The following is a 17,714-nucleotide window of genomic DNA, read 5'->3' as shown; positions in this document are numbered from 1 at the left end:
GATCTAACAATGAGTATTATTTATGCTACAAGTAGTTAGCTTAGGTCTGGTCAGCTATGTTGTTATAGTTTGATTCAAAATGTAATGGCCAAGCCACAATTTGAGTTAACTTTTAAATGTAGGCCGCCTAACTAACAAAAGTTTTAAACCCAGTACAACGGTAATAATTAAGACGGGAACCTGACGGTGCAAAAAACAATTGCCCTCTGTGATAGTAGTTGTGGCCAAGCTAGGCTACAACGGCTACCGACAGCCTAAATGCTTTCAAACGTTTATGAAAATCACAACTACAGACGTTATCGACACGACGATACCGACAGCCCAAATGCTTACAAACTTATTTGAAAAACACAACTACAGACGTTATCAACGCAACGATACCGACAGGCGGCAACGGTAACAGACCGTTCCCCGGCCCTTACCCCAAACCCAACGTACGAGTAATTCGAAAATAAAACTCACTGTTGAAAATGAAAAGCAACAATATTAGCACTGGTGCAAGATAAACACTAGTTCCTTTCGTGGTTGTCGATGTATCCTTTCTGTAACTGTGTGTAATGGTGGTTGGTTAGTGAAGTCTGTGGCTGTTGAGCAGGTGGTGGTATGGTAATGATGCTGTTAAGCGGGTAGGTAGATGCGACTGTCTCTGTTTAGGATTCAATGCGTCTGAGGTTGAAACCGTGCGACTCGGCTTTTTATGTGCAGCTCCGCCCCCTACGCGTGCTAGTGCCCGCGGCGGCGCGGCCCGCCCCTCGTCCGTCATTGATTGGTTGACTGTTGGGCTGTCGCTGCTCGTTGATTGGTCGGTTTATATGTCAACTAACTTTTCAGTTCAAGTGTAACCCATAGGTGTAACCTCGCCTCACCGACCTGGCTTCGGGGGGCTTTCCACCAAGTGACGATGATGTCGTCGCTTAGGGTGCGTTCGGAAATATCGCACGAGTGCGGTATTTCCGAACGCGCCCGAAGTAACAAATTGGTTTCGTGTGTTTATTTTTGGATTTTTGCTATTGTTATTAGTTTTGTTTTAATTCAAGTGACACATATGTTACGTTTAGAGGAGAAAATATGAGTCGTTGATTGTTGAACTTGAACCACCACTGCATCTGCATGCCACTGCAGATCAATGAGATTATTTATTTACATCAGCCTCGTAGCGTAGTGTAGTCAGTGTGTGTGTGTGTGTGTGTGTGACATGGCAGTGTTACGGTGAAATTGGTGACCTGACAAAATATGTGATCATCTTGTGGACTTCAAATAACTTACATGGAGGTCTTTGACACATGGCCTAAATACCGCGTATTTATGGAATGGACACTGACGTTTATTTATATGATGTGTTATATGACCTATTTCAGCAGGTCACCAATTTCACGGTAACATCGCCATGCTGGAGTGACCGAGACTCGGCCGAGATTTTGGGTATTGTAATTCAGCGTTTACATGACATCACGGTGTCAGATCACGTTCAAGACATTTAGCAACCGTTCTGTAACTTCTGTAGCTACTGTCATGTCGGCCACTGTTACTGATTTACATAATGAACCGAATACCCCATTAGTTATGTAGGCTAAATGTGGCCCACATGACAGCACTATATTGATAGTAAACTCATCTGTTCAATACACAGTAACACCCCCTGTTGTTGTGTATTGAATAGATTGAATAGAGACCTTTCGACTTTTGTGTCGAAGACTAAAGTTCAAGGCCTTCTGTCTTGAACTTGACCATATACCTGGGGGGGGGTTCAGGGGAGTCCCTGCAAAATGTGTTTAGCCTACTAATACTACAGTTATAAAAATCAGTACTTTAACCACTTTAACCCTACTCACGTCTATTTGAAAATAACAAATCAATAAGTTCACAGGATGGGTAAAATGCAGAGGACGAATTTCACCTATGTACTGTAGCCCAGAGCCTTAGATATAGCCAGAGTTATGCAAACTGCGTTCACTTCATGGGGCCAGTCCAATGGTGGCTCTTCTACATAGACTTCTATTGAGCATGGGGACATTGGGACAACCAACTGGGACAAGTCCTGCAGACTGGAAGTAGGCAGAAAATGCATTGGACTCAGGCAACAGCCCAGCTTTAATGATCTTAAATCCCTTTATTTTAGATTGTTTTGTAGTAATAGTACAACATAAACATTAAAGAGACTTTAGTTGTTACTGTACAATACTTTAGAACAGTTGTCATGTTGCACACATGCTTAAAATAGCTCTTATTTGCGCCGCCCTCGTTGAAAACAATGTATTTCCAACTTTTAAAATGTTGTTACTTGTCTATAAATCTGTTTGTGGCTTTGGGCCCAGCTACATCTCAGACATGCTGAAGCCATATGAACCATCTAGAACCCTCAGGTCATCTGGGGCTGGCCTACTAATTGTTCACCCCATAGTTGGAACAAAACATGGGGAAGCACTGAAGCAGCATTTCACTATGCACCACAAACCTGGAATAATATTCCAGGATACATTAGGAAATCCCCAACCATAGCGGTTTTTAAGTCTAATTTAAAAACATATATTTGTTCGAATTCATATGCTCCTTTATCTTACAGTATTTAATTTTGTCTATTGTAATCTTTGTTTTTTATTCTGTAAAGCACTTTGAATTGCCTTGTGTATGAAAGGTGCTATATAAATACAATTGCCTTATCTTGCCTACATGTACAGTTTGTACACGTCACACACACACACACACACACACACACACACACACACACACACACACACACACACACACACACACACACACGCACACACGCACACACTTACTTGCTTATGGCAGTCCGTCGATGTCGACGATGACGTTGCTCCAAATAGGATTTGTGATTATTGTTGTGTCTGTCATCTGTGCATAGCCAGGTGGCTGTTCAGACCGACGCGCAATCCGCAGACTTTGTCACAGGAGGGGCAGGGGAAGGCAGCAGTGGTGGACCTTTGGCACGTTGGTGCCTCTGTGCACGCCGCTGTAGTAGGTAGGTCTACATAATGTATGTGTACTTATGCTCACACAGACAGACAGACAGACACACACACAGACACGCACGCACGCGCACACACACACACACACACACACACACACACACAGTACACCCTTCAAACCATATAACAATATGAATGTACATCTGAGATTCACAAGCTTGCATATCTATGCCATCAGATGCCAAGAATATGCTCGCTTCCCCCAATATTAATCTTCATCATTCAACCTCTGTTATTTGTCCAAAGTCTGACATATTAATGGTACTACTCACATGCTTTATCCTCAGGATGGCGCTCCATACGGCGATCCACTGAAGTGACATGAACTTGAAATAACTGGGCTGAATGAGAACAGCAGTTGATACTGTACACTGCTTACAATGAATCAAAAATGTACCTTCTCATACTTCATATGCATATTTTATAGATACAAAGTCATGAAGGAGGGGCCCGGACAGGAGTCGACCCACAGAGCCTAGTCCTTCCACGTGCCAGACCTCCCAGTCCCGGTAGAGTAGTTCGGGAGCGACGGACTGTGTGGCCCTGTCTTTCCCTAATGGGACTGATGGTGGGTAGCTACTGGGACGTATAAGGTCATCTGAGTGAGGGGTGTTGCGAGACCCGAAACCCTGATGACCTTGGGATAGGCCTATACATGAGGATACGTCCCAGGTGCATCCATTTAGTTCAGATATTATATTATATTCCTATAGTATTTCTTCAACAGTGAACAGTGTGTCTCCAGGTGTGATAACTGTAACTTTGGTTTCTGGACAGTAAAGCTGTCACCTAATTTGCTGCAAGTTTCTTAACCATAGACTAGCACTATGCAGCGTCATAGTTGTGGGTCTTCAGTTTAGTTGCACCAGTTGTGCAGTCTGTGCGTCCATGTACTGCATGAATGTTGCATTAGTACAGTGATGCAGGAAATTCTCTATAGTGGAAAATGTCTCTGCCAATACGTCTGATAATAGAAAGATCTACCACTTTGTGATCTCTCAAGAAACATTTGCAAGGAAAATATTTCAGCAGGATCGCTGTTTAGTTTGATCAGAGCTCTCAGGCTATTGAGCAGGAAGCAAGCTAATTTGTGAAAGTTTCAAAAACCTTAGTAAAAAGGCAAAGGTCTTCAGCTTTGATTTAAAAGAACAGAGTTGTAAGCAGACCTAGTGTGTGGGGAGATGAAGTAAAAAATAATGCAGAATGTGACTGCACTAAATCAATGTGACCAGAAGGTGGCACTAGTCATAACCAGTTTCAGAGCTTCAGAAATCATGGTTGTACTGACAATTCACATTTCTGACTTATAGCACAAAGTCACATACCAGCTGAAATACAGATAATGTTCACAATCTTAAGGCAGCCTAACTGAAAATGAATTAGTCTCCATTGATTGAACAACATTCAGTGTGCAAATTTGGCCTAAACACATATTTGGTGAAGTTTGTGTTAAAGATGACATGCTTTTAGGCAAAAGCTAGAGCATGGTTATTGGTTAGATTTCACACGAAAGACCAAACTCTGAGCATCATCAGGCCAGATGAGAAGTCTGGATATCCTAAATATGAAAAAAAAAAAAAGTATGCTTTGGAAAATAGTTTGAAATAACATTAACATCTAATTAAGGCCTAATATGGAAGTGTACATTTGTCTGATAATGTATCCTCAAATCATTGAGCTGCACAGACTTCTCAGGTGCCCACTCTTCCAGGATCCCAGAAAACATTCCATGGACAAAGATACAAGGAAAAAAGAAAAACAACAAATTGGATTTCATGACTAAGATGAATGTAGGCTATCTATCATTTGAAATGTCAAGACATATGAACTTCATTCATTTACACTGTACTGTATAATTTGATTGACAAGTAATACAAACATGATTTTCACCTAAAAACCAGAAGGTTGTGACACTTAATAAAATGCAATGCAATTTCATTCAAGGAAAAAAGAAAAAAAAAATAGGAGAAAAGAAAATGCAATGCAAAAACAAACAGAAGACGGCAACACACAATGGATATATTCCAGCATATGAATCAGTGGGAAAGTATCACATATAAACACAATTATCCTGTGTCATGTCTTAGTGTATTATTTCCAAGCAGGGTAACAACCAAAGTACACTGTAACCGTTACATGCTTGCAAATTGATCACACTAGTCTATTAGGAACACTTTAATTTATAATATATTACCAAGCACTGTCAGGTTAACATACTGAATACAGGGCTTAAAGGCAGACGTTCTATGAGATTGTTACACAAAATGTCATTGTCCAGATGTGTTGGATCACGTGTGTGTTTGCTCTTTTCAGAGTGGATCACTTAGATGAATGAGTTTCATGTCGCAGTGGAGTCTCCTGATGCTGTCCATGTCCTCAGGAGAGAGCAAGAAATCAAAGACCTGTTGAAACACCAAAATTATTAACAACATAGCACCATCTCATGACTATGCCATCGATTTAATACTGTATAGTGTAGTATGTCTATACAGAAATGCGTAGATATGTTATCTATTGTCCTTGGCTCCTGACATCATTTCCCATTGCTACTATGTTTTCTGACTATGAATTTCACATTAGAAGGACCTGCATCCATCTCCTTACAATTGAGTTTTTAACTGCTGACTGGGACGGAGTCAGCAACCATATTAGTTGGTGGTTGAGATAGATCAAGTAAGTTATTCTGTGAGATGTGATGTAGGCAAAGTATGTTTAAATCGAGATATAATGTGATAGTGCTGCACGATTCTTGCTCAAATGTGAATCTCGATTTTACTCCACAATAATCACGATTCTCATTTCTTTCCCATGAACATATTTATTTAAAAAAAACATAAGAGTAACTAAAATTAATTAGACAGCCAACTAGTGCTGCACGATTCTTCACAAAATGAGATTGCATAAGTGTCTGAATCTAGATCTTGATCTTTTATTTTGATTAATTGTGCAGCACTATAATGTGATATGTAGTCGTGTAGAATAGATGAGTAAGTGCAGGTTTGGTCAGAGGAGAGAAGTAATTCTAGCCTATAGGACAACACAGATTACAATATCACAAGAAAATCTGATCCCATTCATAACAGATGAATGCAATGTGCAACACGGTGTACTCCGGCAACAAAGCAGAAAAGCATGATGAAAAAAGGGAGAAGAATCACTTATGAATACAAAGATCATAAAGGCACCATGAGGAAAACATGCAGAGAATCAACAGATAGGACGGCTTGTGTTGAGAAGAGAGGACGGCTTGTGTTGAGAAGAGAGTGCGATAGTGAAGCAACGTTAGAATGGAGATGTTGTTGGTAAAAACCTTAATAATGAATTGCATTTTTATAGCGCTTTTCCAAGTGCTCAAAGCACTTTACAATGGTTCATTCATTCATACATTTGGAGGTGAGGCGGCGAACAGTCGAGGCCAGCGTCCTCACTTCCCACATTCACACACCAATGGTGGCGAGCTCACACCGACAGACTCATTGGAGGCAATGTAGGGTTCAGTGTCTTGCCCAAGGACACTTCGACATGTGGACAGGAGGAGCCGGGATTCGAACCGTAGGTAGATCAGGTCGCCATTGGACGACCTGCTCTACCTCCTGAGCCACAGCCGCCCCGATAGTTAAACACATTAATACATATAATAACGCATGCATACTATATAGTTTAGGCAATAATAATTGAAAGAGTTGTTAACCTTGGGGATAATGTGCTTTTATGGCCTAGTCTGGTCTGACTAGATTGTCAATATTATGACATGATTAATACCTGTATGCTTGTATGCAGATTTGAGCAGGGGTGCGTTGGTACTTTTGTGCAAGCTGTAGAACAGTGGGATGGTTAAGGGCCTGTCCCTTGGCCAGGGGGCAGTACCCTTCAAACACTATGCCCTCCTGACGACAGTACTCCACCAGCTGTGAGGTCTTCACACTCAGGAACACACTGTAACATAAGCACAAGTTGGAACAACTTGATGAGTTTAAATTGTCTGAATGGACAGCAAATAGGGTTAGACGATTTGTTTTTCAATGCATTCATTACTGACTAGGAAAGAATTCTTGCGTGTAAGAAGCAACATGTTCAACGAAGACATGCAAATACATTTGGCCTTCACTGTGTTAATCATCTTATGGAACCAACAAGATTCCAACACAGAAAGGTAACAGCAGCTGAAATAACTAGTGTTTATACCACACAGTGCAACAACACAGATCAGAAGACTGTGGCAATAATAAGCTCTCATATGTCATGTTTCCAGACTCTGACTCTGATATTGCAAAAGAAAATGGCACACACAGAGAATGGGAGTACAGAATCTTGCAATGGGTCTGGTCTAAGATTCGCTACACCACCACCAAGATACCCAGCATGTACCTGTCTAAATACTTCCTTAATGTCAACGAAGTCCACACCCACAACACCAGATTCGGCTCAAACAAGGGACTAAATCCATTTCGCTCCTATGCCACCAAAATGTGGAACGCCCTACCAACAGCCATTCAGACATGTGAATCCCTTGACTCCTTCAAAACTGCTCTCAAAGGGTACCTACGGACGGCTGCAACTCGAAACTGGTCCCCCCCACCCCACCCCCTTTTCTCCATACTGTACATGTTTTTCCCTTTTTTGTATATAAGTGTATATTTGTACCGTATTTCTCTAAATGTTCTGATGAATTGAAAATGGTGGACCCTGTTGTAAATAAGTGTAAATGCTTTATCATGGTTTGTCCACAAGTAATAGTTTTTGTATTAACGTTTGAAATGTACCCTACCCATGAAATGTGTTCTACCCATTCTACATACTGTGAAATAAAGATTTAAATCAATCAATCAATCAATGAATAAAATCAATAAAAACTGTGGAATGATGAGAATAGTGGTGTGTGGCTGGAGTTATTTTTCTTTTTCTTGATGCAATGAATACACATACATACATGTACATTTTGTTGTATCCGACATTGACAGTGGTTTGAATATTTGAGGGTGGGGGCTTCTCTGGGAGTATTGGGGAGTGCATTCCATGGGGTTCTCTCGCCAAGGAGGTTGGCGTCACTAGGCCTGAGGGCTTTTATGTTTGGTTCTGTAAGTGTATTTTGATGGCAATACTTTTGTAACTTTTAAGAAGTTTTCAATGCAGGATTTTTACAAATATTGACATGAACAATCAATGGCAAAGTGAAGGGTTTGGGTCTAGATTTGTCTCTCAGCTCTGAGGAGATGAACCTGCCATCTCTCATGTGATGACATTTGATCAGCTTTACTTTTATCTCAGCCTTTAGCGCTTATGTGCTACTTGTGTTCAAGCCTTGAACATCAGACTCTCGATCGTGCTCTTGAAGCAGTATTGAATGAATAGGACAAAAAGTGTATTGTATCCCCTTTTTTTTTATCTCCAGGTATGTTCATGATATAAAAATAAAACACATTTCAGACATGAAAATACCTTGCAGATGTGTTTATTGTATAGCAGTAGACATTTCTAACACCATTAAGAACATGGTTTATATTAAATTATATACTGTATACAGGTGGTATGTACAGTACAGTATGCACTTGAAATGATCAATGCTATTTTTGAAACAAGTCAGACTGGGAAAACTTTAAAATGCCTAATTTGGCATTAATATTGTGAATACAGTTCAAGAAGTGCAGGAGAATAGTATGTTGAATTGTATTTTGTATATAGCATGTGTATATTTTGCAAACATTCTTAGTGTATACCATTATTAATCTGATTATATTTCACCTTTTTATGCATATTGTGTCTGTAGCTTTCCCAGCAATGGGTATTTTGTAATATTTTATTTTATTGTTTATCTTTCTAAAATGTATAATAGGCTATGTGATGATGACGCATTTCTATCCTGATGCGAGTGGAATCTTGTAGAATGAAAATGCCACCATCTACAGGCCATGAGGGGTCTCTGAACGGTTTGATGGGTATAAAAGTGATGGATTGATTGAATACTTGCAAACAGCACAAGGTACAGTCAATCATACATTTGGCTTTAAAGGGTCATATTCTATAAACTTTACAGTTGACCAGATCTCAACCCAATTGAACACCTAATCAGGGAATATTTTCATCCTTCCTGTAGAGTTCTAGACTTGTAGAATCTAGGCCAAAGTCAAGTGCATTGAAGTTACTCTGGCAGCTCCTGGTGGCCCAACACCTTATTAAGACATTTTATGTTGTTTTTCCATTTCTGATGTCACATGTATGTCATGGATGTCAATATGGCATTGAAGGCATGTGGTATGAATCCATCTCTTTCTTTGAAAAGATAGTGGCCTTGTGGTTAGCGTGTCCGTACTGAAACTGGTAGGTTGGGGTTCGATCACCGGCCGGAGGCCGGGTCATAGCAAAGACTGTAAAAATGGGACCCAACGCTTCCCTGCTTGGCATTCAGCATCAAAGGGTTGGATTGGGGGGTTAAATCAGCTAATCAAATGATTCCCAGCACGGCACAGCTGCAGCTCACCGCTCCTTGGCTGCGGCTCACCGCAAGAGATGGGTCAAATGCAGAGAACAAATTTCACTGTGGTAATAATGTGTGTGACAAATCGTACGACTTTGATGATCTCTAAACTATGCACACACCTCTGGCAAGGAACTGAAAAAGAAAGTTCTCTGTGAAATCCTCTGCTCTGTCCATGGTGCTGAATCTCTCATCTCAGAACAGAGACTGCATTTGAAAACTTCGTTTATTTACACCTCTAGTGTTTTTAACTTAAGTAAATTACAGAGATGTTCATTTTAGTTCCACACATAGTTTGTTGTGTTATTTACGAGATGGTTTGGCCGCCATCAAATTGTTGCATAATGTATATGTGTCGTAGAGAATTGTAAATATGTTTACATGATGAAGCAGCATGACTAGTAGCCTACCTTTATAGCCTGTCTAAATGGACATTGATGATGCTATCAGGAGTCCTTGACACACCTTAGCTTTTCTTGAATTGACTCGCCAAACTTGTCAAGACATGTTTGTGAATATCAGCTTAGTTAATATTAATAAATACATTTGTACATAATATGCATATTGAATGTGAATACAGGTAAAGTGGGGACACTTATATTTTCTCATTTACGGCACATATACACATAATATTATGGTATGACAGTTACACCTGGCCCAAAGTCAAAATCATGCAGTAACTCCCACAAACATTTAGGAAGACACAGACTGGAGGCATGGCAAGCACTTGTGACTACCTGGACATGACTTTATATGACCGTCATCTAATGCACACCATAGGACAAGAATGTTTAGCAGCTAGTTAGCCTATTTGATGCCACAGGTCTATTCAAGCTGATTTGAGAACACAATATTTTCATCAAAGTAGCCTACTATAAACACATCTCTGCTGACTGAAATGCTAAACATCCATTACTGTGGAAAACATCGTGAAAGGCACCTACCCAAATCACAATAAGTAGTATGACATAATGTCTGAAATATTACCATAATAAACAAAGCATGTTTATGAGGACGTTAATGCAATTTACAATTTACAATTTAGGCATTTAGCAGACGCTCTTAATCCAGAGCGACTTACATTAAGCAAGAACAAAAGGCATGGGAATACATCACATATATAAAAAGCATTTATCAAGAAACATGCGTAAGCTAAGAACGTAGCTAGAACATATCTATATAATGACACTGTACATATAAACTATACATATATACTATACTATGCTGTACATATATACTATGAAGTGCTATGACTACATACAATTCAATTATTGTGCCGTCTACATAACATGCTATAAGTCTGTATCAAATGCTATCTAAGTCTAAAAAGTGCTGTCGAAGGGGGTAGGGTAAGTGCTATGGGCCATGATGGAGTCTGAAAAGGTGGGTTTTCAGACTACGGCGGAAGATTGGGAGTGATGCTGCAGTTCTGACTAATGCACCCTCACAAATAAAACGTAAACAGCCTAGATATCTTGCAAGCTAACGGTTAGATGCAGCTAGGCTAACAGCAACATTTCAAAACAAAACACAACAAAACTAGAAAAAGTGCCCTTCTGGGCACAGGTCTCCACCAGGAGGATAGGAGTGTGTGTGATGTTTGGCAAAATGTTTAGGAGTAATATAATCATGTTTTGTGTGTGTGTGTGTGTGTGTGTGTGTGTGTGTGTGTGTGTGTGTGTGTGTGTGTGTGTGTGTGTGTGTGTGTGTGTATGTGTGTGTGTGTGTGTGTGTGTGTGTGTGTGTGTGTGTGTGTGAGACGTGGCTTGGCCTGTTGTAGTGCCACCATGAGGCTGATTTGAAAACTGTCAAGTGGCATTTCTTCCTCAGCCTAGTTAGAATATGCGGTAGGCATACTATGGTCCGACGGAGCATTGGTTCGACATGCGTCCGCACCTCGGACTAGCGCCTGCTCCCGTGCTTGCGGTTATGGTTAGGTTAGGGGTTAGGGGTATCGGATCAATGAATCGTCGGACCAAACACATACACCAGAATATGCATGCACAGTTTCACTGCGATCGGACGCTGCGTTGAGTAGTTTGTACAAAGCGGGCTACTCCTGAAAAGTTTAGAAGCCAATCTTAGGCAATGAAGGTGGATTATGAGAAATCAAACAAACCCGTCTTGATCACATGACTATGGAGAGCATGTGTACCGATTTGCGTGAAATTTGGATAAAATCTGAAGGAGTAATATTAGAAAATGTGTTTTACATATGTCGGCCTCCTGGTGGCGCTATAAAGAGCAGATGTGAAAAATTCCAGGCAAAGGTTTTTCCTTGGCTTCTAGGGAGTGTGCATACAAAGTTTTAGACAGATCTGTGCAGTTGGAGGTAAAAACACTTTTCGGCCAGTTATAGCACCACCATGAGGCTGAGTTGAAAATGTTCATGTGGCATTTCTTCCTCGGCCTAGTGGGAATGTGCGTGCACAATTTCACGGAAATCACACGATGTGTTCATGATTTGCAGTATCTTGTTTGAAACTGAGCACTACTTCGAACTTTGGAAGCCAATCTTAGCCAATCAGGATGGAGTCTGAGAAATCTGAAAGACCCGTTTCGTTGAATGGCTCTAGAGAGACTGTGTACCAATGTGCGTGATGTTTGGACAAAATCTGTAGGTATACTGTCCAAAAACTTGTTTTGCACAAATCGGCCTCCTGGTGGCGCTATAACCAGTCGTTCTGGAAATTCTGGGGCAGAGGTTCATCGTTGGCATCCAGGGAGTAGGTGTGCAAAATTTGGCATCAACCGGGTTAACGGTGCCGGAGATTAGCTGTTCACAGACGGACGGACGGACGGACGGACGGAGTGCAAAACATACTCTCTCCCCATGCTTTCGGCCTGGTGGAGACAAAAAGAGAGACAGTGGGTATGACACCAGGTCTACATCCAGGGGTGACTGTGAGGTCCATGGCAGAAAGTCTACCTTCAGTCAAAATGTACTGTCCATAAAAGGTTGTCAATACTGGAATGAGCTCCCTCTCACACTGAGGGAGATCCCCACTTTCACAGCTTTTAAACAGTGGCTAAAAAACAACCAGTCTTGTGATCACATATGACTGTCAGTCCACAATAGAGTTGGCCCTAGCAATAGTTTTAATCTTTTCTTATTTTCTCCTTTTACTGTGTTTTGAAATGCATGTTTTTGCATGCTGTCCTCTCATGTCTTGTAATGTCAGTTTTGTTTAGTGTTCAATGTCCGGATGGACTACGGATGGAAAATAGCATCTCTGCTAAATCCCGTGTATTTACGCTACATTTTTAATGTACTGTTCATTAATATGCTCTGTCCCGTCTAAATAAACAAATAAAGTAAAGTAAAGTAAATTTAATATGATTTATAATAGCACTTTTCTAAGTAGTCCAACTCGAGGCTGGGGCTCATTTGAAAACCAGTGCGGTCAGGTTTAGGTCCTGGCTCAGGGAGGTGGACGCCCCTGCCATGCATAGTCCACCGGGTTCCCCCCAATAATTGATACCCTTTTATTATATTTTATTTTTATGCCAATTACCCCTCCCCACATACAACGGCTGTTGTACCCTATTGGCTTACCCGACAGTGAGGAGCCCCCACTGAGAGGGCGTATTGCTCCAATGAGCAATGTATTGCTCCAATGGTCATTGCGGTATCTGTGAGTAGTCTTATGAAGTGAATGGTTCTCTGTGGGTGCTCTACCTTGTCAGTGGGTTGGCGGGCTCGGAAGCCCCCACGGAATAGGCACAAAGTGTGCGCCATCCTAGTGAGTTATTCAATCAATATTCAAATTGAAAAAGTAACACATACATCAGTTAATGAGTCTTTTTTTTCCAAATGAAAGTATCAGTATTTTTATTTTATTTCTAATAATTTGTGACACCTTACGCTTTGATATATTATTTGTTCCCATTTCTGCTGTTGGAGGACATGGTATGTCTTTTTGATTGATTGATTGAAATATGTATAAACAGTTTGCAGAATTACAGTACATTTCAAGCACAACTCAATACAAAGACTGTTAACTGTGAGTGGACGACCCAATAAAGCATTACACTTGTTTACAAGAGGGTCCAGTCTCTGCATTTTAGCCGTGGTAAATGTATCCTGTGGTGGACAGGCAGCCAATGAAGACAGACTAAAACGCTAATACCTTAAGATATTCAGTAAGGTTCTTAAGAAAGGTGTGTAGCTTCAGTATAACAATAGACATTATACCTCAGCATGCTGTGTACCAATAGCAGCATATACTGTATAAGCTGGAAAAAAAGAATAGGCCCAAAGAGAGATCTTTGGGGATCACGGTAAAAGAGGAGAAACGTTGTCCAAATTGTCTGAATTTGCTTTATTTTTTATTTAACTGTTGCAGAGACACATCAATCATAGTCACATGCAAGCAATGCAGTGCAAACTAAGGTATAAACTGCCGTCACATTTTACCAGTATACATCAAAAGCACCAATTAGTTTAGAGTACACTTCATGTTTTCATTCTTACAGCCTAGTATCACTTAGTGAAGCTGTTTCTGTTGTTTCCAGGCCTTATTAGTCATCCTCTGGGACTGTGACTAGCAGTACATTGCCGATCTACTGCAGATGGAAGTTCTGGTGGGGCTTCTGCAGTTGCCATTGCTCCACCCTCTGGACTCTGTTTTAGTAGGGAACAATGTACGATTATGCCTGTGTATTTATTGTGAACAATTAGCAACACGTTTTGCACTAACCCGTGAATGGACATGTACTTTTCCTTACCATAGGAGTTGAGGTGGAGGCATTGGCTGCTGCTGGTAGATGATTGGGAATACCAGTTTTGATAGCTGTACACGGTGCTGTCGTCCCATCTCCAGCGGCTCTGTGTATAGAGATATTGATATATGTTTATTGACAATGTTTACATGTACAGAAAAATGCACATAGTTTTACATTAAGAATTAGATAGGAACATAAGAAACAATTCATTCATGGATACACATACACCCCCAAACATGAAACCGTGACCAACCTAAATAGGCCTACATGTCATCACTAATGAATGATGAAAGACGTCATGAAGTCTGAGCTCCACGTCCCATAATACATTAACAAATAAAGACTTCCATATTGAATGTACAGATAAGGAAAATAGAATTGGTATCACACGTACAGTAGAAGGCTATTATCTTAGACCCTAAATGATTTTCTAATTAGTCTGGCAATGAGATGGAGGCTGTCGCATTTATTACATTTACATCATGCTTTGGTTGTTGTAGCATAAAACTTAAAAATGTTCATTTTGGATAATCTTCCATGTTTGAGTTAAGGTTACCAAAATCAACCAGATCACAGTGGTGCTGATATCTATAGATCGAGATATATAGATAGATCGGGCGTACAACAGATCTTTTGCACTCTAGGTGTGCGAAAGCTTTTTTTGTTTCTAGACATTATTTGAAGGTGGAGTATTGGTGTAACCTCGAAGTAGTATCCTCCGATCCAAGCGGTGGACTGTAACTGAGATCTAGCCAGATTCTGCAGGAAGTTGTACTCCCAGTAACTGTGGGCTGATGCCAGGCTGGCCTGCTGACTGCTACAGTAGGCCTGGAGACACATGGAACCAGGAACAGAGAGGGAGACAAAACGCTCAGTAGGCTTATAGATGTTTAAATACAATGCTGTATGAATGTTGTAAGAATAGAAATCTTGTAAAGTATTTTTACCTCAGCATCTGACCAGGTGCGAAGGGAGTTCACCATCAGATAGCACTTGCCTTGGTAGCCGTGCCAGTCACCAGGGCAGGAGCTAACACGCACTGGGAAAGCAAGGACAAAGACATGTTAACACATGATGTATGCTATAAGCTGGAGGTCATCAATGTACAATGTAGAATATACACAACTAAAAATATAAACAGTATTATTGTCATATGCACTTGTATAAGATGTGTATTTCTCTTAAGGAATTCAAAAGTATTAACTTTACCTTGTGGAGTTTCATTGATGCCTTCATTTTCTGTGATAAAAGAATCATTTAAAATTAAACTTCTTGCATCAAACATATATATATTTGCTTCATCAACTTAGGATCTGTGATAAGGACTACTTTATTATAGAGATCATATTATCATAAATGTAGATAGTAGTAAAAAAAAAAAACAATCAAACAACTTACCAGGAGCCTGTTGGATTGACTCTTCAACAGCTTCAACTAAGGAACCCAAAATAAATAAAAGACATTGAAGTGCCTCATTCTTCTAGAACTGTGTTGATGATTATTTTACTGACAGAGAGTCAGCACACTGTTAGACTGATAGTAAATGGATTACGTTTTCTAACTCTGCAACATGATAAGCAGTGATTCTATTCCCATCACCTTAAAGGCCATGTTTGTTTTGTCTCTTGTACTGTATTGTATTTTAAATGAAACTTCTTAGATCAAACATCTCTATTTGCTAGTCTTTAAAGACTTTATTATAGAGATCATATTATCATAAATTTAGATAGTAAAAAAACAATCAAAAAACTTACCAGGAGCTTGTTGGATGGACTCTTCAACAGCTTCAACTAAGGAACCCAAAATAAATAAAAAACATTGAAGTGTCTCATTTTTCTACAACTGTGTTTATGACTATTTTACTGACAGAGAGTCAGCACACTGTACTGATAGTAAATAGACTGATAGTAAATAGATAACTTTTTCTAACTCTGCAACATCATAAACAGCGATTCTATTCCCATCACCTTAAAGGCCATGTTTCTCACCTTGTTTTGTCTCTTGTACTGTATTGTATCATATTGCATAATAATGCAATAATGCATAATCTATCCCTTTTGCCCCTGAATGTCCTCACATATTTTAATTACACTTAATATCCTTAATGTGTCTTATCTGTATCTGGAATGCTGTACCCAGTCAGACTCCTGTGTGTTTTACTGCACTTGGTGACTAAAGTAGGTGTAATTGAATTGACACTAACCTGGAACAAAAGGTGCAACATCCTCTTCCTTCACAACATCCTCTTCCTTCACAACATCCTCAGCTGAAAGGACTGAAGGGAAAAACAACACATTTAACTCTGTCTCATTGTCATCTTCATACAATTACATCAACCTTTTGACTAAAAACAAAAAATAAACAATAGAATATGTTCTTACAACATAGTTATTTATATATTTTTGAGGGGTGCTAGTCCCTCCTATATACAGGTTTAATGTTTGTTTTTAGTTCAATGTTTGTTTTAAAAACGCCATTGACAATGAAGGGAAAATGTACATCATCTTGTCCCTAACACAAACGGACTGTACCTGTTGCAGCCCTGACAGAGAGAGCAGCACAGAGGAGAACACAGAGAAGCAGGAGAATCTTCATAATGAAGATGATTTGAATATCTGTAAGAAAACACACACACATTAGTAAACAGAGAGAGAGAGAGAGAGAGAGAGAGAGAGAGAGAGAGAGAGAGAGAGAGAGAGAGAGAGAGAGAGAGAGAGAGAGAACAAATAGATCAGATATCTTACCTGTATCAGGTGAATACGAGTTGTTGTTTCACAGCAACAGGTAAGTCAGTGATGTAATGATGAGAGGATGCTGCTCTGCTCTTTATATACACACCTGAAGCACCAGAGACCACACCCACTCTCATAAACTGATCAATAAAAACAACCCAGGAATTCATCTTTACACCTAATATGCCAAGTGTACTGTAAATGTACATGGGCGACACACACACACACACACACACACACACACACACACACACACACACACACACACACACACACACACACACACACACACACACACACACACACACACACACACACACACACACACACACACACACACACACACACACACACACACACGATGAGAAGGCATCTAATGTTAATTGAGGATACTGTTATACTAATAGTCATAAATGGTTGTAAAAACATAGAAGTTAATAAGAACAGGATCATATCTGGGAAGTCTTGTGTCAAGGAAACGCATTTTCATTTATTGTAAAAATAACTTTTATCATGACCACACATCAAAACACATCACAGCAGAGACGAGAATTGCTTATCTGGAAACAGTGTTGACTTGGTCGACAAAAAAAAAAAGCTTGTACTGCACCCTTTTTCGGGTGCAGTACTTAGTTTAGACAGTTTTTTGGTTTAGACTAGTCATTGGTTAGACCAGTCATTAGTCCTACAACTACAACCTATCTCAAACCCTCACCCTAAACCTAACCTCCCACGGGGCAGCACACCTAAACCTAACCTTAACCCATGTCTAACCAATGACTAGTCTAAACT

General features: G+C 40.1%; 1 protein-coding gene across 1 annotated transcript; it reads right to left on the bottom strand.

The window, feature by feature from the left end:
* Positions 1-13,896: 13,896 nt before the first annotated feature.
* Positions 13,897-16,785, bottom strand: LOC306938082 (snaclec A8-like; the record flags this gene model as incomplete). Its single annotated transcript, XM_079522098.1, has 9 exons — positions 13,897-14,089; positions 14,194-14,293; positions 14,893-15,018; positions 15,138-15,229; positions 15,400-15,429; positions 15,589-15,624; positions 15,945-15,980; positions 16,394-16,465; positions 16,722-16,785. 9 exons carry the CDS (start codon positions 16,783-16,785, stop codon positions 14,010-14,012), a joined length of 636 nt encoding a protein of 211 aa, XP_079378224.1. The 3' UTR covers positions 13,897-14,009.
* Between the last annotated feature and the right edge of the window lie 929 nt (positions 16,786-17,714).

Source organism: Electrona antarctica, assembly GCF_951216825.1.
Source record: "Electrona antarctica genome assembly, chromosome: 15".
In the NCBI taxonomy this organism is placed as follows: domain Eukaryota; kingdom Metazoa; phylum Chordata; class Actinopteri; order Myctophiformes; family Myctophidae; genus Electrona; species Electrona antarctica.
Note: the sequence above shows the minus strand (reverse complement) of the source record. Positions and strands in the feature narration are given on the sequence as shown.